Here is a 23,069-nt window from a genome sequence, read left to right on the forward strand (position 1 = left end):
ATCAGGTTCATAACACTATTGCCCTTTGATAAAACGAACGGTAGCTGTGTAGGAAAGCGGAAGATGATCAGGCCTATTTAGGTGGTTGCATACATTTTTCGTACATGGCTATGCAAATGAAATATTGAAATGCCAGTTTGAGTGTTTGAAATTAAATTTAAAAAATCATTGCTCCAGGTGGACTAATACCTTTTATCATGTTTTTTAATGTATTTGTTTATGGGTTACTTTTCTTCCTACGTGATCAAAGCAATTATTTCTTAATCTTTTAGGCTCCCCTGCTGTCGTTCCTGTTTTTTAGATGTGCGACACGGGTGCTCAGGGGACTAGCAAGATGTTACTGTTGACCTTGAGTTGCCTGTCAGCTCCAGAAGCATGTGAAGGTGGGGGGGCTGGTGTGCACAGGCAGCTAGTTAATGACAGCGAAGCGTGACAGCAAGCTTAACTCTTAAGACTCCATGTTGATAAAGAGCATGGCGTCCAATTACTCTCTCTATCTCTCCCTGATTATTGTTCCCCTCGTTGTATTGTATGTATCATTCCAAAATCCTTCCACAACGCTGTAATCGAGGCTTATCCCCTCGAGGTTCTAAACTAGCTATTCTTTATATACCACCAACAAATGTAATTACAAATTATCCTTTTTTAAATTATTATTAAACACACCAAGGAGAACATTAAATCTTGTTGCTTCCTGATCAACATTGTGTTCATTTGTTTCTAATTTTAAGTTATGATTTATTATTATTATTATTATTATTATTATTATTATTATTATTATTATTATTATTTCATTACTCTTCTCCGTTTCTGAAGAATAACTATGTTTAATTATCTCTGTATTATACAATGTTTCCCTTATGTTTCTCATATGATTTGACCATACTTTTACAATGTTTTTACACTAGCCTAACCTGATTTAGGATCTTGAACATGTATAATTAGAGGTGGTAGTGTCCTTCCATGGGATTTGCTGAAGAAACCCCACTCTCAGTTTCCTACACATCTTCTCACATTTATACAGCTACGTTTTATAATTGAGTCCAAATGTCTATTGTCAAATCAAACACATTCATAGCCTCTCCTTTTGAGTATCAGTTTAAGGTCCTATCACATCCTAAGCTTGGTCTTTAAACTCTGCACATCTAGAATAACCACAATATATCCTTCACTAATTGCTATTTAGGCAGGTCTCATTGCAGTAGATAGCCCTGGCATCAGAAAGTTTCACATTGAATTGTGAGTGAGCACATTAACATTCCCTCTATGTAGCTGCTCTGTTTGACTCCAATATGCATTCAGAGGCTTTCATTGTGTGAGCACACAAAACTAGAATAATTCTGTAATTTGCTACAATCTAAGTTGCCCTGCTTCATTGGATAATCTTGATATTATTACAGTAAAGCATGATCTACTATGTTAAACTGTGAAACAATGGCATATGGCAGCACTGTGGAGTAGTGGTTAGGGCTCTGGTTCAAATCCCGCGTGGGGCTGTTGTACCCTTGAGCAAGGTACTTCACTTAGATTACTCCAGTAAAATACACAGCTGTATAAATGGGTACAAATTTAAGTCGCCCTGGATAAGAGTGTCTGCTAAATGACAAATAATGTAATGTAATATGTTGGTGAAAGGAAACAAAAGGCATTTTTCTATGGAGTACAAAATGGAAAACAACAATCTTTTCACATTTTTTCAAATTTAGTAAATCAAGTATCTCTATTTGAAAAATAAAAATTTAAATAAATTATAAATCTCCAGTTTGAAAAATAAATATTTGCTGTTTGTCTACATATTTAACTAAATCCTAAATTTGGGTTTTGAAAATAAACATTTATCTATCTTAAATCTAGATGTAAATGCTAAATGTTAGATCTACACTTTAAATCTCAATCTAAATCTAAATGTTCAAACTGGAGTTTGCAAAATAAATATTTAGCTAACATGCAAATGAGTCCCGCCCATCTGCCTTCTCGTAGCAGTGGGGGCGTGGCATGTGGTAAGCTCTGTAAATAGTGGTGGCTGAAGTGTAGTGACAGTGAGTCTAATATTTTTATATTTTTCTGTTATTAAATGAACAAAAACATGTTGAAACTTAATTTTGCATTCTACAATAAACATTTGTGATTGTGAGTGTTTTATAGTCACTATCACTGCGAGTATCTACTTACATGCACAAACCAGACCCAAACCCTGTTCATTGGTTTGGTAGACTAGTGATGCCCAGAACTATATGGAGAAAAATTCCAATGAGCTGGTGGAATTGTGGACCAGTGTCCCAATGGAGAGAACATGTTCTCAGTGTGTTTAGTACTTCACATCCTGGGCTTACATTTAGATTTAAATTTGAGACAAACATTTAATTAGCGAATCAGAGATTTAAGGTTTAAGTTAAATGTTTATTTTCGAAACCCAGATTAATGATTTAGATAAATGTGTACGGAAACATTTATTTTGCAAAATGGAAATTTTGCATTTATTTTATTTTACAACCTGAAATATTTATGAATGTGGAAAAAGGCTTAATTTAGTCTTAAATGTGGAAATCAAAAAACACCAGATTTAAGTTAAATCTGTGATAAAATACATGAAAACAGTGTGTGTAGTTTTACATTTGGCACCCCATATATATTCAGCTATGAAAATACTTTGGTATATTATCCCTCATAAAGGAAGGATAAAACCATTAAGACATGAAACAAGCTCATAAGAGAGTTGGAACAATAGAGGATTTGCACACATTTGGCAACTAACTTACATGGAAACTATTAAAGTACTGGGCCAATGGTTCGTAACAGTACTTTATTGAAATATTTAAGGCCAAAAAAAGACAACAAATTATTAGATTGCTAAATTTGTTAATGTTTTTGGGTAATTATGCAGGTTGCTTTGAGTCAGGGAGACAAATATCATAACATAAGAAACATAAGGCTCCTCCTGCAACACAATTCCTGCTAGTCCTAGACATAATATCCCTTCTACAACCTGTTTACTTTCACCAACTGAACTGAATTGACTTCAATTTAGGCAAACTACAGACAATGCTAACGTCAATTAAGGCAAACTTAAAACAAAAAGCAATGCTAAGACTGGTCTGAAACTAGTCAAACAGCAAGATGGCTGCCTCTCACCTGTACTTTCCTGTCTCTCTCTGTGGCAACTTGTAAATACTTCTGTTTACCTCTTGGTCTCAACAGCTGCTTTAAGTAGCTTTTGTCTACCTACCCCCAATTCACACCTAACAGGCCACACCTGGCTCCTCCTGCAACACAATTCCTGCTATTCCTAGACAAAATCTCCCTCCTCTCAAAAACTCAGAACTGAAGGGTTATCACACAAGATATGGCTAATTTGTAACAAATAAGCATGTAAAAAAAACCTCAAAGAAAATACAGACACTACAAGAATGACATTCTGCCATTCAACAGTACCTCTTTTTCCAGACAGTCACCACTCCCCCCCTCTCCGTCTAACTCTAGAATGCAGAAACCAGGAGCTCTGCAGTGGATTACTCATACACTTGATTACTCATGCCATGCAGTCTTGGGAAATAAAGGCGACATAGACACAGAAGCTCTATTCTCCTGCAGCTACAGGATGGACATGGCAATGCATAACCCAGTACCGCTACAGCAGACTCTAGATTCCTTCCTTTACATTTTTACATTCATTAAATTGAAAATGTGCCATTTTTTGGTGTCAGTAATATTTATGTCCCAAAGTGGTAACACATACCTCTACTCAATCAGTACTGGATTGAACCAAAGATCCATTGAAAATATATATATATTTTTTTGTTTTTTGGTGAAGGGTGCCACAACTTTCTACAGTATGTATTGTGGATATTGTGGAAAATACTAGACAGGCAGCATTAATTGGATAAGACAACATTTGACAAGCTGAGAGTGAAGCACAAAGAAGAAGAAGAAGAAGAAGAAGAAGAAGAAGAAGAAGAAGAAGAAGAAGAAGTGCATGTGGTTGTGGGTAACATGTTTTCCCAAACTGCAATGAAAATGAAAAATTCATAGCGGAAATCAAAATAATATATAAAATTGCAATGATTTTTCTTGCTGAGTTTGTTTTAAAAAGCAAACAAAAATGTTTTCCTTAGAAAGCTATTAAACCAAATGTAATTTGGTCAATTTGCAACATCCTTGATATGAAATTGATTCTTTCCCAAATCCACTATTAATAATATTCATTATAGTCAACATACAGTAATGACAGCCAATGTTCATTACTCCTGTTATAAAGACAATTACTCTTGATTCAGCAATTATAAGCTCATCAGAAAGAAGACTGCCTTGTTTCACCATTCATTCCTGGTGTATTACCTGATACTTCTGCAGCAAGACTGATATATTTACAAAGTATATTTTGAAGAGAATTTAAACCGTTCCATGGCTCCATTCGTCCAAATTGCAAGCCTGTAAAGGTTATCACAGTTAGATTTTTTTTTTTTAATGGCGGAGGGAAAATTTAAATCTATGACACGATGCAACATGATGTGTGATGTGATTAACTGTAGACTTCACATTTGATCTGACAGTATTTAAAATAAAACAGTATCTAGATATGGCTGTGTTCCTGTCAATTCTAATTCATCATCCACAGATGGAATGGCGGCTACAACACTGTAGACCAGGGGTAGTCAATTATTTTGTGTCAGTGTCCAAATTTATTTGTCAAGTTTATTGACAAGATTATAGTTGTCATATAGATATACATATTTGAAACTTTCAAGAAATTTGTGTCTTATTAGATTCAAGTATTTACCATTCTCCCTGTCCCACTGTGCACTGCACAAATGTAGTGTTGAAAAATGAGGGAAAAGACAATTGAGTAATTGAGGGCGGGGGGTCAGAAGATTTTGACAGCAGAAGACCTGAAATGCGCGATTCTGAGTCATTTTAAAGTCAAAATACATAGCTCAAAATCACCATTAAATCAGGCAGACTTGGAATCAAACATATCTTTGCTTCACAATCACAACCACATATCACCAGTGAAAAATCCCATATCAACCAACATTTTATATGCAAACTAGATGCGGTTTCTGGTGCTTGTCAATCACAGATCTATGTCGGTGGGTCTGCAATTGAAACGGGGGAGGATGTGTGCGCTGCTAGAAATATGCGTCTGCATTGGAAATAATTTGTTTCCACCCCTGATGTAGGAGTTTCTAGGTGAACACAAGCTATGGCACTGTGCACCCCCCGGTCGTGTGTATGGACTTTTATATTTTAGAGGCGAGGTTGACATATGTCCACACGACAAAACGATGCACATTCTAGCTGCTTATTCATAGAAATCAGGAAAACCGAATACCCGTGTTTTTGACAAGTACAAAGTGCCGCTCTTGCCCCAGTCCAGAATGTGTACAGAGACGCCGAACAGGTAATATGCGAGCAATAAAATCACTGACTCACATGAACACGGGCTCTATATAGGACAGCCCATATTAATACGTAACATCTTATTGGCTATTAACCCTGGGCTGCGTCCCAAATCGCACACTTGCTCCCTACACCCTTTGATAAGTGTACACTTGGCGTGACGATGTGCTTACATCACAGAGTGTGCACTTGAGTGAGGAGGGTGTAGGGTGTAGGGTGAAATTAAAAGCGCTCAATGGGACATACTTCAGCGTCAGCATTCAGTGCCTTTGCCTTTGTCTGAAAAAGTACCTACAGTCTTTTCTTGTATTTGAATTTAATTAAATACACTGTTCGTTTTGTCACCTCCTAGATTTATAGGATACTACTTCAGTAATTAATTGATAGGTTCCAAAACATTTTTTGGTTTAACTTTCTAATCATATATTTAAATCATGATTATATAATCATTTTATTTTATCTATATATTATTATTTCCATGATACATAATTTAACAATTTCTACAACTGTCTAGCTAACATTACTAGCAAACTGCCCTGCAACTAGTGGCTGGTAAGATGCAACTACCAAAAACAGATTACACAATTTTTCCCCACTACACAAGATACTAATTTTAGGCAAGCAGAGGATTAGAGAGGTAAGCTGAGCAATACGAGCTAGCATGTACTAGCTAGTTGATGATGCCATTTCTGTCCCGTCAACAGTGACAGTAGTAGTATTTACATCAGAACACGTTCGGTAGTTATCACTAAAATAACAGCTAGATGGCTGGATTTGTAACTTCAATCTTGACTCTTTTAGCTGTGCAAGTTACTGTAATGTTTTGTGCTACATAATGATGTGCACATTGTTGATAGCTAAGTTTATAGTAATAGTTTTGCTAATGTTAGCTAGCTAACATATCCCAATCCCTGCTTCTTCAGATTCCCATTCCTCCAGAAACACAGATGTAACTGAAGCTCCTCATGCTGAATCTGAATATTGGATGTGAGCATATGGATAGGCAGGGTATAGTTTAACAAAAATAACTTAGTGTCTATTTATTTTAATGATTTTCTTGAAACAGTCTTTTCTACTTTTTCTGATGTGTGTGGTATGCTTGTTTCATGAATCTTAAATGCAAATTATTAGCATTTAAAACTTCAATATCCCTGTCTTTATGTAGAAAGTTCTGTCAGTCAGTCAGATGAGGAAGGTAGCAAAGAATAGGGAAAGAGGATCAGTGGTGAAAGGAACGGGTACAGAGAGAGAGTGGTTAAGAAATGGAGGCAAGGATTTCAGTTAATAAGTTGAGAATATGTATGAGTGTGTGAGACACAGCATTATTACGAAGTATAGAATCATTATCTGTAGTGTTAATGTTGCATATTGCATGCAGCATGGCAACAGACAAAAAAAGTTTTGGTTGGGTTCGCTTAGCTTATGGAATAACCTTGAGAGGGTGCTCTCGAAGAATATACGATAATAGCAAATGATCGCAGCAAACAACAGGATTGTAGGCACTGTTTTGATCTTGTTAGTACCAATGTCGACAGACATCATGTCTTTTAGGGGCCCCAGAATTCCTTGCGACGTCCCTTTTTAGGGTCCTGTGTTTTGCATGATTTACATAGTAAATGGACAGATCGTGCCAAGCATAGGACCCTACCGATAGTTAATATGAACAGTAGAGAACTGGATAGATTCCTCCTCCTAAACTGAGCTAAAACAGTGTGCAAACTTTGGACTGTTGATTTCTAAGGTCGACAAATGCTGAACAGATAGAATTGATAATCATAGCGTAATGAACAAGTATTTATTCAACACTAAGTGAGTAGTGTAAAAGTGGTTTCAATTCATATTATTAAAAGCAAGCTAATTGGTTACACTTCTTATATTAAAGCCTGCCTGAACACAATCTGAAGAAGATATACTATAGAACTATGTTTTGATTGCTTGCTTGGTCCCGCTCTGGAGCTCTGTAATAATAATGATATTCAATATCAATATCTCAATCAGTTGGGTGTAGTAGTCTATACTAAACACACACTTAACCCTTCCCTCTTACACCACTCACTCTCAGGCTGTACATAGTTTAGAATCAAGTGTAAAATGTGGTGGGGCTCCACTGAGAGTGGTGTCACGCTGACATCTCTCAGAGACTACTGGGAGCAACTGAAAGATGACTCAGATGTGCAGAAGTCACACACTTAGTACTCCCAGAACTTAAAGTTCAGTTTCAGAACACAATATTAACTGCACATACACTTGTTTTAATTATTATTATTGGTTAGTTAAAGGAGAATGCACTAAAACCATTTAAAATATTTAAAAATCACATTGTGTGGGTCTGCTTGCAAAGTACTTGCACACAGCTTCCAACATGCCTTCGCTGACCTGAAATATGAGCTACATTGAGAAGATTGTACATTTATCTCTGTCTTCACCATGGAACTGTGGCACCACTTGTCAGGTTGAAAGAAATATCCCTGTACTTACAGCCACGGGACTCATTTATTTCTTTCCTGTTTCTAGGCATAATAATAGTATCGTAGCTGTACATAAACTGATTTATGACGGGTTGCGGTGGATATGTGCTTGAGAAAAAGAATGCACTGGCTTGTTTAAGGGGAACGGAAAATATGTCCTACTTTATTGACTCAATTTATCTTTCCTCACTTGAATAAAGCTCATATACTATCTGTCAGGGCCAGTATATTGTTTCAGTCATCACATAACCCCCCCAATACACTTTAATTGCAGGAGTTTGATGTTCAGCTTCCTAGTGGTTGACGTCTCTCTTTCGATCACATGCGTCTTTTTAGAATATCTTGGGGGACATTTTTATAAAGCAAGGGAGAAAGACTGTCATACAAGGCATGTCCTGAAGAAGTTCACACAAAGCCAACTTTCACTACCCTAAAAACCTTTCTGTCCCAAACATCCACCCAATCCCCTTTAGTTTTACAGCAGTGTCGTTTATAGCAACATTTTTTTATATAACAACAGGACCATTAACCATTTTATTACATTGTAATTGCACTCGTCATATGTCATAGCTACAGTTAAAATACTAATATCAAACACGTAATTACACTATAAGCTTTTCTTCTTATCTGCGCCTGGACTTAAAATGAACTTGAACCAAAGTAATATTTACAGGTTTGTTAAATCTAACAAGCCTGTGGTTTAATGAAAGGTTTGATCATACTTCAGAATACTGGACTAGAATGAAATCAAACTGCTGTAAAACACCATCAAACAAGCAGAACTAAAGCTCTCAATAGTGTTAGACTCATCCCATCTATACTGACTGACCAATGTTGATATTTACTCTGAATACAAAATTACCCATGAGAAAAAGCATCCTCTTTGCAGAAGCCATTTTAAACCTGGGCCTTGAAATGAGTGAAGATGGTGTGTTGAGATGGTGACAGACTGGGAGCTTTTTTTTTTGTGCTGACATCCAATTAATCAAGAAGGTAATTAATAATCCCATCTCTGACAGCCTTGCTGCCAAAAGAGCGGGTCCTTCACAAGGAATGCCAGCTTGGATAAATAATGTCAGATTTTACAAGTACACGAGTAGGAAAAAATACAGAACCTTTAAAAGTCCATGAAGGATGATAATAATAATGATAATAATAATAATAATAATAATAATAATAATAATAATAATAATAATAATGAAAACAAGTAAACATTCTGATGGGTATAACCTCATTATTCCATATGAACAATAAATATGTAAATGCCTATGAATTAAATACACAAAAGGGTGTGTAATCTGTCTTGGCAGTGAATACATCTGAAAGAAAGTGCAGACACAATGTGTAATTTAAAGGGTTGTGGCTTGACATTGACAAATGGAAACCAATTCAGATAAGTTCTCTGAGTAGGCTTTCTATTAATTATTTATACACTTAATTATATTAAAGTCTTATGTAGCTATGAATGGCCACTTTAGATGGTTATTACCAAAGTTATGATCACTTTTAGATCCCAATTAGTAGTGGCCAGTCAATGCATTTGGCTCTGACAGCAGGTTTAGGCATTCATGTAGCTTTATCTGCAGTGCAAATGATAAATGCATGTTACTATAGTTTAAAACAATATTGTGTATTATTGTATTTTAGGTTTTGAAACTAATAGAAACATAACCCGACCTAAACTTGGAATTCAGTGATGTTATTATTATTATTAATATACACCGATCAGCCATAACATTATGACCACTGACAGGTGAAGTGAATAACACTGATAATCTCGTTATCATGGCACCTGTCAGTGGGTGGGATATAAAAGGCAGCAAGTGAACATTTTGTCCTCAAATTTGATGTGTTAGAAGCTGGAAAAATGGGCAAGCGTAAGGATCTGAGCGACTTGACAAGGGCCAAATTGTGATGGCTAGACGACTGGGTCAGAGCATCTCCAAAACTGCAGCTCTTATGGGGTGTTCCCGGTCTGCAGTGGTCAGTACCTATCAAAAGTGGTCCAAGGAAGGAATAGCGGTGAACTGGCAGCAGGGTCATGGGTGGCCAAGGCTCATTGATGCACGTGGGGAGCGAAGGCTGGCCCGTGTGGTCCGATCCAACAGACGAGCTACTGTAGCTCAAATTGCTGAAAAAGTTAATGCTGGTTCTGATAGAAAGGTGTCAGAACACACAGTGCATCGCAGTTTGTTGCGTATGGAGCTGTATAGCCGCAGACCAGTCAGGGTGCCCATGCTGACCCCTATCCACTGCAGAAAGCCCTTACAATGGTCACGTGAGCATCAGAACTGGACCACGGAGCAATGGAAGAAGGTGGCCTGGTCTGATGAATCACGGGTTCAAGGTGTTGACTTCAAATTCCAAATTCCCCAAATCTCAATTCAATCGAGTATCTGTGGGATGTGCTGGACAAACAAGTCCGATCCATGGAGGCCCCACCTCGCAACTTACAGGACTTAAAGGATCTGCTGCTAATGTCTTGGTGCCAGATACCACAGCACACCTTCAGAGGTCTAGTGGAGTCCATGACTCGACGGGTCAGGGCTGTTTTGGGGGGGGGACCTACACAATATTAGGCAGGTGATCATAATGTTATGGTTGATCTGTGTATATTTGTTAGCAGATACTCTTATCCAGGGTGACTTACAGTTGTTACAATACTTATGTGTTGTTGGTTGTTCCATTTAAGTGTGAAATTAACTTGACACTGGATGATTGAATGTTTTTGCGTATTGACAACTTTATTGATCACTTGATATCTCTACATATCGTCACCAATCTCAGTGAATCCACTGATGGATGAAGGTCTGCCAAGCATGGGAGAAAATGCCCATGAAGCATCTTGTAAGGCATGAGGGTTGCTGAGTATATGGGAGGAGAAATTGGGTATGAGAACCCAATCTTTACCCTCTGCCCTCTATCAATATGGTTTACACCTTTGAGAACAGCAACTGCTCAAACGGCATCAATGGAAGTGATATTTTAATACACTTGATTCCTCACCTTCCTCTGGCTTTTAGTCCTCTGATTCAAATCAGCCAAGACTATTAAGGTCACTCTCCCTCATCTTGGCTCTAGATACTTGGCAAATACATTTGGCAGCTTTCTGCTTAAAATCCAGAACCATAGTGCAGACAAACTGTGAAGGAAAACCATTAACCCCAGAGAGATGGGGACAGAACATTATATAGATCCACTTAGCAAATAGACAGTCAGAGAAGGACTAATGCATTTGTAATGGATGTTGAGGTCAGCCAGGTTAATTTTATATTTCAGCCTATCTACCTATTTGTTTATTTATTATAGTAAATTAATGTGAAACTTGCATTAAATGTTCCTTTTCATCTTAATAACATGTCCTTGTGCTTGGGATTGTACATACTGTGCAATGGTTTGTGGCATTTCCTTGTTACAAATATCAGGCACACTGGGAAGTTTTTGGACAATTTTGAAAACCTGATAACATAGCATTTTTTGGGCTGTTTACAATCTGTATACTAGATTTCAGAAATCTGTTAATAGTTACTCTAATCAACTTGGGTCTTTTGTATGTCTCCTTGCGATGCTTATGCTGTATAGAAAATGTCAGTTCTGACAACCCGCTTGGCAAATTTTACAAGCCCACAGGTATGGCACATATTTATACCTCACAAAATGTACCACAGACCTTTTGTGAAATTATTGGGTAATATGTTATTTTGAGGATGTCCATAGACATTTATTATACTTAAAAAAACAACTGCTAGACAACACAAATAAACATGGAAACATACATAAAAATATTAAAATGTCATTGGACCAGACAAATTGTAAGAACAGATCAAAGAGACACAGAGAGTAGTCACAATCTGGAACAAACTCCCTAGCAATGTGGTAGATGCTGAAAGTTTGGGAAATTTAAAAATAGACTGGATTGGATCCTTGGATCATTCAGTTATTAATGGACATACACTCACCTAAAGGATTATTAGGAACACCTGTTCAATTTCTCATTAATGCAATTATCTAACCAACCAATCACATGGCAGTTGCTTCAATGGATTTATGGGTGTGGTCCTGGTCAAGACAATCTCCTGAACTCCAAACTGAATGTCTGAATGGGAAAGAAAGGTCAGAGGAGAATGGGCCGACTGATTCAAGCTGATAGAAGAGCAACTTTGACTGAAATAACCACTCGTTACAACCGAGGTATGCAGCAAAGCATTTGTGAAGCCACAACACGTACAACCTTGAGGCGGATGGGCTACAACAGCAGAAGACCCCACCAGGTACCACTCATCTCCACTACAAATAGGAAAAAGAGGCTACAATTTGCACAAGCTCACCAAAATTGGACAGTTGAAGACTGGAAAAATGTTGCCTGGTCTGATGAGTCTCGATTTCAGTTGAGACATTCAGATGGTAGAGTCAGAATTTGGCGTAAACAGAATGAGAACATGGATCCATCATGCCTTGTTACCACTCTGCAGGCTGGTGGTGGTGGTGTAATGGTGTGGGGGATGTTTTCTTGGCACACTTTAGTCACCTTAGTGCCAATTGGGCATCGTTTAAATGCCACGGCCTACCTGAGCATTGTTTCTGACCATGTCCATCCCTTTATGACCACCATGTACCCATCCTCTGATGGCTATTTCCAGCAGGATAATGCACCATGTCACAAAGGTCGAATCATTTCAAATTGGTTTCTTGAACATGACAGTGAGTTCACTGTACTAAACTGGCCCCCACAGTCACCAGATCTCAACCCAATAGAGCATCTTTGGGATGTGGTGGAACGGGAGCTTCGTGCCCTGGATGTGCATCCCACAAATCTCCATCAACTGCAAGATGCTATCCTATCAATATGGGCCAACATTTCTAAAGAATGCTTTCAGCACCTTGTTGAATCAATGCCACGTAGAATTAAGGCAGTTCTGAAGGCCAAAGGGGGTCAAACACAGTATTAGTATGGTGTTCCTAATAATCCTTTAGGTGAGTGTATAAGTCTGATAAATGCAAAAAAGATACATCAGTTTACATAAGTTTTAAGTGGAAAATGATATCAGAGGTGCAGATGTCAATCTACGGCATTAAGGAAAAGGGGATTTCATCCTTGACAAAATAGTTTTAGTTTATTTTATTAGTGTGCAATCAACGGACTATGCAGTTTGTAATTTAAAGCAATACATTACAGCAGACAAATTGTTTGCCTGTCATACTTTATATGCTCCATGTAATGACAAAGGCTGGACCTTGGGATGGATCCTGTGTCCTGCTCTGATAAAGTGAATACTATCTCATGGCATTGCTCAAGGGTCTGCTAGCTGCACTGGCAGTGTGTCAGTATGAGACAAAAACAATGTGGGTTTAATTCTCACACATTGCTTACAGAGCAATGGTTGCTTGTGTAGCGTTTCCAGTCATCCCTCAATGACAACACTCCTGACCCCTGATCTTTTCTTATGCCTATTCCTTCAGTCCATATATTTAGTGGGGAGAAGCAATGAAGTGGCAGTATCCTTTATTTGAAATCCAAAGGCCATACTTCTTTCCCAGGATAAAGTAATTGCTTGCAGAAACGAAAAGTTTAACATTTAAAGCGGATAAATATAGTATGAAACAATTACCTTTGAAAAGAAAGCAGTAAGAGCTTCTGTCATTTTATCATATATTTTCTATGTTAGACATACGGAATCTGTACACACAGTTTACTGGGAAAACGTGTCACTATATTTCAAACAGCACAGTCTGCTGAAAAAATTGGGTATTCAACATTTTTCTTATAAACATCACTGGAACAGACCAATCCCAGCTCAAATGGGGCTAGTATCCTTGTATTTGTCTGTGATTATTGGGAGCTTGGCTTGAGAACAGGGTGTAATAATAAATTCAATTTCCAAGTGTGGATATTAAGATTGTATGCTTCAGCAAGGTGCTTAACCCTGATTTCACCAGTTAGCATAATAATATAGAAAATATGATACACAATCCCCCTATGAGTTTACTTTATTTCAAATTTGACACCTCTGGGCTTTTTCAACTACAGTCAGCCCTATAGTCAGTGGCTATAGGATGTATTGCACCCTCCTGGACTTTTTCACCTTTTGTTGTATTACAACCTGCCATTAATTTGATCAAAATGTGAAAAAGTCCAAGCTGGTAAATACTTCCTATAGCCACTGTATAGCATCAGACTAGGTGATTCCATTCCCCTCCTCCCTCCCTTTAATCTAATACCATGGAGAGTATGGTACCAGATGAGCAGGTGCTGAAATAAAACTAACAAAAATGTCACTGTTCCACAGAGATCTACACCTAGGCTTTCTGCCAAGGCAAAGTTCATGTGCTACTAATGCAATTACCTGATGATGATTTCCTCTTGTTAAAAACAACTACTGGAGCTCAGTATCCAAGGTTTAATTACAGTTTTCCACCTATTATTGGAATTAAATAGTTGAAAAAATTGTAGTCTGCTGAGTGCATTTACACAGTGCAAGCAGCACTGAGCTTTTTTTTTTTAATTCTCTGCAGATTGTTGTGCTTGATTGGCTCTTAAGCTCAGAACCCCGTGTCTGATTTATGTTTGTGCCTACAGCATGAATACTAATCTCAGATACTTAAAACTAGTGACCTAACTGACTTCTCCTCTTAACTTTAATAACAATTAGTATTGCTTTGCCAGTGGTAAAAAGAAGCAGCACATAACTTCAATAGCATTTAGTCTACAAATAATGACCAATCCTTTTATATATTTTTTGTCTATATCCATCCATTTAATTTGTATCAATGTTATTTACTAACTTGTATACTTAATTTATTCAACTGTACTTAGTTAGCACTGATGTAGTTTGTAGATGTGGCTGATTGAGTCATTCTCGCTTGGTGGCAGTACATTTACCAGTTGATTAAGGAGGAGGGGTGTTAACATTTAGGTCCACAACTCAACAGGTATTCCAAGGAATACTTCCCATCTTAATCCCCGCCCCCACCTTGGATCTGGACATTCTCTCATTTATGTTTATGACCAAGAAAATATATTGCAATGCACTTTGAACCTTCTGCTAAGCATTTGCTTTGAAAGCAGACATTTAGAATGGCAATTCTCAGGAAGAGTACAGGTTCACCAAGACTGCCAGAGGGGCACACACGTCCACAGGGACGGATGATGTGGGAAAGCTTTTCCATCTCTTGGAGTGTGGACTGCCTTTATCTCCCACCTGGGAATGTAAAAGCCCAGGAGCTCCAAGAACAGGTATAGTATTTTAACTGGGGTCAGTTTTCACAGGAAGACAAAACTGCTCATTCCATTGTGATTCTCTTCCCTGCCAACAGGGTGAATGTTAAGCAGTTTATTTTAAGTTATTACAGAAGAACAAAGAAAAGTGCATGCTGTATTGAACCTGATTTTACCGCAGGTAAATATTTCTGCGACTTGATTGATTCAGGTCTTCCCAAGCTTGGAGCATCGGTGCCTGGATGTCATCATTAGCACCTTGTAATGCCCTGGGATTAGTGCTGATCTCAAGTTAATGGGAATAAACCAAGAACCAAGCACTGAGCTGCAGACCTCTTTAAATGGAGGCAATATCAGTGCAATTCATCCACAATCTAATCACATCCAATGCCCTTGAGATGTCAGGTTGTCATAAAGGCTAAAGGAAATAAAGTTTTCATGTGACAAAGGCTTGTTATGAATCATATAATTTCTGCAATTTGTAAATCAGCTATGCATATGCTTAGCTCACATATAAACCCAATAAACCCAATAAACATGAAAAAATATATTTTTATTATTATTATTATTATTATTATTATTATTATTATTATTATTATTATTATCATAATTAATAATAATCAAATTAAGATTCCAGTCAGTGGTTCATAATATACAAAATTAGACTGTCAATGTAATTTGCCTTTATGTGTGTTGGAATAGGCTAATGAAGAGGTCATAATATAGGCTAATGTTGTCTGTGTGTTGTTGATGTAGGTGCACAGCTCGCATCTAGCGCCCTGGCACGCAGCAGTGGCGTTGCCTGCGACTGAAACTCAATTGAAAGGTGGTGGCGGAGCATCTTACTACTACTACTACTACAACAGCGCAGCGGCCAATGGGCTGGCAGCGGGGCGGGCCGGGGCGGAGAGAGAGCCTGCGATGTTACTACTGCAGGCATCTGTGGCAGCATCTTACATTAGCAACAAGCAGCCAGCTCCCACAGTCAATGGATTATACCGTTTCTCTTCAATTCCAGCATCAGCTAACGTTGTTCCCTAACCATTTATTCCAGGAATACAGTTTGGAGTTACAGGTACGATGTATGTTTGTTTGTTGATACCGTTTTAAGTTTGTGTGATGTCCTACATCAAGCATGCATCCTCCCACTCAGAAGCAATGAATAAAGTACGGCGCTCCACAGAAACAGAGCTGCATGTGCGGCTGCATCACTCTGTCTCTCACTGGAGGCTCGTTTAGGATTCGCTCTTTTGAAATGCATATTGAGAGATACAACCAGTCTATTCCCGCTTATATATGTACTGTGTAGTTTCACTCTAATGAATGTAATGTGGCCGTTTTGATTATGCTCCGCATGTTTGAAAGCAAATTAGACACATAGATGCAAAATCCATAATTGATAATAACGTCAAGAAAGCCTAGGATACATTAATTTACAATAGATGACAGTTCAGTAGTTTTCGCAGTTCGTCAGTGTCGTTCTGTGTATCCAGTGCACCAGGGCGATACGAATCTTCATAAGAAATGGCTGTATTGGCGACAGGTGCGCCGAATGAACTTTGATTGAGATGACAGGACTTGTGTTGATGTCCTGGCTGAGAGCAGATCAAGCCCATTAATACGTACTGTGATATATGCAGTTACGACATCCCCATTTCAGTAATCTGCCTCAATGAGATCACCTCTCGTGTTGGTTTGGAGTGCATGTCATTTATCGTGAAGTAAGTGTGCGAGACGATGCGGGCAATGGTCTCGACGTTTCTCCGGCAGAAGCGGAACAACGTGCCACCCTGGCGTGATCACCCCCGTGAAAGCAATCGCCCCAAAGCACCGCGCCATGTAGAGACGAGTTACCACTGACGCACAGTACGCAGTTGCCAGGTGTCTGTGGACACAATGTACACTTTCTAGGTAATACTGTCAAGCGAATTTACTATATTGTTATGTTGTTATTAACAACACCACCAACAATAATAATGCTGTTGATATTTGTTCCAGGTATGTATCTTCACTTGACTAAACTTCACTTCAATTAATGATTATGTTTATTAACCACTGATCTGTTGTATTACTAAACGACCTCCAGTGGTGCACCTTATTTAAAACTTTGAAAAACGTTTGTCATCGATGGTATCAGCCTCTAATTTAAGCACCGTGACGTGTGTCTGCAGGCTGTACGACTAACAACAGCTTTTGGGACAATCCATTCACCTGCCGTGGATCATTTCTTTTTTGCGTGCGTAGTTTATTTATAAACCACGAAATCAGGGCGCAATACAAAAACACACCAAAACAAAAAAACACACAAACACGGAAACAAATCGAAACAAACCAAAATACATATGCTGATTCTGCAGTTTAGTAACTCACATTGTGACGTACCTGACATATGACAGGTGCCAGCTTGAAATGGAGCACGTGCTTTCGGTTTTGAAGTAGTATGTCTTTGGAAGTCATGATCTTTGACTCTTAATTGAACACTACTAGCCACATTTGTCTCCTGGAATTTTATTTAAAAAAATAATATATACAAAAAATGAAATATGTGCTGCAGCGGCCGATAGTGTATCGATGAACAGGTGCGCGCATACGACATAAATGTTTTGGTGAGACTTTTGAGAGTGGGACATGACAACAGCTCACTTTATGTATGTTGCGTTCATTGCGGGGCACGTATCATTATTTTCTTTAGCAAGTGTACATCTGTGCCACTGGTACAATACTCTTTTCGCAAGATGACATTGGTTGTCACATGCTATTTCCCCCATAGCCTCAAGTAATTGTAGCTAATAGAATACTCTATTCATTTTGATGCAATCGCCATTCACAATAGGTGTACTAGTCAACTAAGTGTTCACTAAGTGTTTATTCAACTTTTATTTATTTTTAACAGTGCCATAACAGTTTATTGCACTAGAATATTTTAAGCATAACAGTGGCACACTGTCTTTGTAAAGGTATCACTATCATTTTATAATGATAGTATTATTATCGTATTATTATTATTATTATTATTATTATTATTATTATTATTATTATTACTACTACTACTTATATTGCAGATAGACAGTGGCACACTCAATGCACATTATGACTGACTTAATGGTCATCTGATTAGTCAATGTTTTGTCCAGACCACAACAATGATATTGGTTAAATAATACAAATAAATTAATGTAAATCAGAGTTGTCAAGTTGCTGCATGTTCCAGTGTATTTGGCCCAAGCCATTTAGTAGTGAACATATTAGCCTTTTAGCTATAGATATCAGTGATGATGTGTTATTTGCTACAGGGCATGTTTTATGTCTATGCATCCTGCTATGATATCAGCTTTTGAAATGAGTTCATAGCTGTGTGGGGGAACATAGCATTACAAATGAAAGATTTGCAACTTTTTTTTTTAAACCCCAAACTAAATCACATTTTATGTTGCTGGGATTACAGTATTGTATTGTATTGTATTGTATTGTATTGTATTGTATTGTATTGCGGGCAGTAGTGTTGAGTAGTGGTTATGGCTCTGGAGGGACATGAGTTCAATCCCCAGGTGGGGGCACTGCTGTTGAATCCTTGAGCAAGGTACTTTACTTAGATTGCTCTAGTAAATGCCCAGCTGTATGAATGGGTACAAATGTAAAAATAATGTGATATTTTGTAACAATTGTAAGTCACCCTGGATAAGGGTGTTTGCTCAGAAATTGGGTAATAATAATATTATTTCTAACTGGAGTCCAGGAAGCTTACTTTCATAGCGCCACTGCAGGTATCAGTTCTGGCATGAATCCCTCCTCCCCAAACAAAAAACAAAGACAAATCCACTTCCTTTAAAGAAGAGTGGGTTCATGAAACATATAGCACAATGCTCCCCAGCACATTGTTACAGCTTCCCATTAAATTACCTGTAATTGTTCTTTGGACATTTGACATTATTATTGTAGTTTTCCTGGTTCCATATCCTTCTTTTGTGTCATGTATTCCCTCTGACCTCCTCTGAGAGAACTACTGTATTTAAAACAAAATCCAAGGTCTTTTGCCGTTCCTTTTCTAGTGATCGTGTCCTTATTTACTGTGTCCATGGTTACAATGAAACTACAATGTTTGTTGAGAGTTTATCATAGCTTATCCCAACAGTGCAAAATGCAGAGCTTGGGGTGGGGGGTACGGACTAGTAAGAAAGTTTACAAACGAGAGTAGGCCATTCGACCCATTGTACAGTAAACAGGAGTACAGTAAATTATTGATGTAGTGTATATTTATTTTTTCCTGCCTGGGTAAAAACACAGCTTCTGTTTCTTTACTAATCGATTATAAATTAGAATGCTGTCACAACTCCAAAAGTTGAATTAGAACCCTCTTCATTAGTTTCATAGATTATTTTAAAATCTAAAAGCTAAAATGGCTTCACTATATTCAGCGGTCTGGCAGTTCTACCAGGTGTCTGAAAAAGACAATAAATTTGCCATTTGCAATGTGTGTGCCAAGGAAATCCCACGAGGCGGAAAGCACCAAAAACATTTAAATACCACCAACCTCATCAGACATTTGAAGGTTAGTCACACTATGGTTTAAGTTGTGTCTCTAAGAGAGTGTCTCTAAGAGAGGGAGTGGAATATGTTGCACGTTTCCTGTCAATAAACAGTTGTCAATTCATGATACTTCATCATTTCTTCTTTTTAATCTTTAATATACATTGTTGTTAAGAATAGTTAAATAAATAAATAATTCTTACATGATAAATAGAAGGCTTCAAATTGACCCCGTGATTGGTGATTGGTATCGGCCGATACTGCTTCCAGTGATCGGTAATTGGTGATCGGCCCCAAAAATCCTGATCGGAGCACCCTTACTCCATAGTAATCTGGATAATCATGGATTGTGTCTAGAACTTGATAATTCTTCAACATAGTTTTATCGTTGTACTTCTCCTGAACCAGCTCAAAAGTAAACAGACAAGCCTAAATATCTGTTTTGATTTGTGGTCAAAAAGGACAGTTATTAACCATAAGTTTGATGTATTGAAACATTGCAACGTGTTGATTTTCCTTCAATCCATTTTAAGTACTGAGACATCTGGGATTTTGGCTTATTTCACTCAGTTTGCATTTCTGTATACCTGTTTACAGTAGTCATTGCTTCCGCAGAAGCAGGGGCCAACTTTTCTGCCCCCGAAGAGAAAAACAAATAGGGCCTATTTGAAAAGTTAGATTTTTTCCTTTACTTAAATATATTGTAGGCGGTTTTATATTTACCAGAATCTTCAATTTTAAATGATGAAATGGAGATAGCTCAACATTACATTACTACTGGGTGGGATGTACACTGTCCTAAAATAAGAACCTAATTATTCTGTTATTTCCCTGGTTCTGTGAAGTGTCTGATTTTAGTAATATATGATCCTTGACTTTTAACTAAAGCCCCATTCACACTGCCAGCAAAGTGCAGGCAACGTTTGCCTGCTTTTAACCTGTTGCACCCCCATTGACTCTGACTTTGAAAGCTGACAAAAAAACATAGACTGATAGTCTGGACATGTTAGTAAAAGTTTGATAATTCCCCCATTTCGCCAGTTTCATTCCATTGTCTTTACTGTGCTATTGGTTCTAACCATGGCGGCGGTTCGGTTTGTACACACTACCAAGAACAACTAGTCAGGAGGGAAACGCAAATGATACGTCCAATCTAGTGTGCGTTTTCTCGTTATGACCAGTTCATCAGGCTGTATGCTTGTGTATTTTTGCAGTGTGGTCACTGGACCCAGCGGTCACAGATCATTTGAACCAGTGAACCCCGTATGAGACTTGGCTCTCGGTTTATGGTCGCGTAACGAGAGGCATTGTGTGGGGTCTTGACACACTGCAGCAAAGATAAATAACTAAACTAAATAAAATAAATGAGAAACAAAGCATGACATTACATTGTGTGTATATCTATATCTACCAAAAGTTTGTGTGTGCAGATCTGCAACTGATTGCTCAAAACAACTTTTTATTTTTAAAGTTTGACATTACTGCCTTAAAATCTAATTAAATAACTCAAAACAAACTACCATTAGTGTACACTGTAATGCAGTCTAACTCGTTTGCCTGTATAGAGATATTATATCTTGCAAGAGTTATTGTTGTATAACTTCTGACATATGTGTGACAATAGTTACATTACATACACTACCAATCTGTTCATCAATAACACTCAGAATTGCTGCGACAACGTTATTGTCAACCACCGCCATTTTGAACGACCCAGTCCATTGTTCGTTATGGTCACAAGTTCTTTTCTAAGGTGGCTTAACCTTGTCGTGTTTTGGTCAAATATTCTGATTGGTTACGTCAGTTAGCTAACGCACTGCATCGACAACGCAAGGATGTGTCACGTCATTTGCCGGCATTTTTTCCTGCTCCATTCACACAGACCTGTTGCTGGGAAATTGCTGACATTTACACTAGGTCCTGAGGTGGAAAAGTGCTGGCGTCGAAATGCAGGCATAAACCCATTTACACAGACCTTGACGGCAACAAAATGCCACCAAAAAGCCAGCATTTGTTTCAGTGTGAATGGGGTATTAGAGTTATTTGTTTCAGTATTGCAGATGTAGGCCTATACAGTCATATCGAAGTCTGCCATGAAGTTCATTTTTGAATTAGTCTCAGCAGTTCTACATAATTACCCAGCACTGTAAAATTAATCAAAATCCTTTTCTTCTGAGGAACAATAGCACATTTTTAAACTGAGCATAAATCAATCGAGGTCTTTTGAAGTTTCTAATTGTGACATGCTTGTAAAATCTGAATCCCCTCCATATAAAAGAGCTGGGATCACTTGACGGAAACAGTCTGGAAAATCCCCTTCTCTCTGCCTGTTTGTTTTACATTCTACAGGTCCTTTGAGAGAAAAACAGAAGATGCGAGTTTTGTGCTTGCTTGCGAAGAGTAATATTGTAGTAGTTGCACTCGACTGACCAGTATTTGGGGAAATTTAATTTTTGAGGCATAAGTAGTGATGATATACTTTAAAATGTGGTGTAATATCAGAAATAGTGACAAACAGGAATGGTGCAGGTGCCCGAGTGTCTTCTGTCTAATTAAGTGTGTAAAATAAGTCCAGGTGAAGGTCCAGGTGTAATGCATTTATGCACAGTTCTCACTGATTTATGTGCCAATTACAATCTGGCGGTCTAACTGAAACCACAAGTGTAATATCAAGACAGAGATAAATCAAATGCTTGGCACTAATGTGTTTTCAAACTAATTACACCAGTTCCGTTAAAATCATGAAGGGATACTGATTAACAGAACGTGCTGTAGGAGCATCTCGGAGGCATTCAGATGATCTGATAGCCTGGTAACACTGAACACTATAGTTCATACATTGGATGAGAGTAATGTGTAGGCCTACTTATTCAAAGAAATTGTTTCTCAGCTCAGCAGTTCCTGCTAACGCAAAAATGCCCATCAAGTCAGTCTCCCAGGGCTGTACAATTTATTGTGTACTGCGGAAATCTGCAGCAGCAACTTATTACACTTTTCGTTTAAGTAACTTGTAACAGTAATACAATTATCAGTATGTATTTGTGTAAAACTATGTGTATATGTGTCTCCCTCAGTATGTGAGAGAAATCTATTATTTAAGTTGTGATGCCTCTCTGTTGCTCCCTAATGCATATGCATACTCAACACACTCATAAAGAGATAAAAGCAGCACGAGTATTTCAGATTAAATTATTAAAGCGCATATACACTCACCTAAAGGATTATTAGGAACACCTGTTCAATTTCTCATTAATGCAATTATCTAACCAACCAATCACATGGCAGTTGCTTCAATGCATTTAGGGGTGTGGTCCTGGTCAAGACAATCTCCTGAACTCCAAACTGAATGTCTGAATGGGAAAGAAAGGTGATTTAAGCAATTTTGAGCGTGGCATGGTTGTTGGTGCCAGACGGGCCGGTCTGAGTATTTCACAATCTGCTCAGTTACTGGGATTTTCACG

At 38.0% G+C, this 23,069-nt stretch overlaps 1 protein-coding gene across 1 annotated transcript in view; it reads left to right on the plus strand.

Annotated features, from left to right (window-relative positions):
* Nucleotides 1-16,039: 16,039 nt before the first annotated feature.
* zmat4b (zinc finger, matrin-type 4b) overlaps nucleotides 16,040-23,069 on the plus strand; it is a 215,447-nt gene continuing 208,417 nt past the window's right edge. The window contains exon 1 of the mRNA XM_066714559.1: nucleotides 16,040-16,156. Within this exon, the coding sequence (XP_066570656.1) occupies nucleotides 16,070-16,156 (87 nt within the window). The 5' untranslated portion in view covers nucleotides 16,040-16,069. The remainder of the gene's footprint in view (nucleotides 16,157-23,069) is intronic.

This window comes from Amia ocellicauda, chromosome 9 (assembly GCF_036373705.1).
Source record: "Amia ocellicauda isolate fAmiCal2 chromosome 9, fAmiCal2.hap1, whole genome shotgun sequence".
Taxonomy (NCBI): domain Eukaryota; kingdom Metazoa; phylum Chordata; class Actinopteri; order Amiiformes; family Amiidae; genus Amia; species Amia ocellicauda.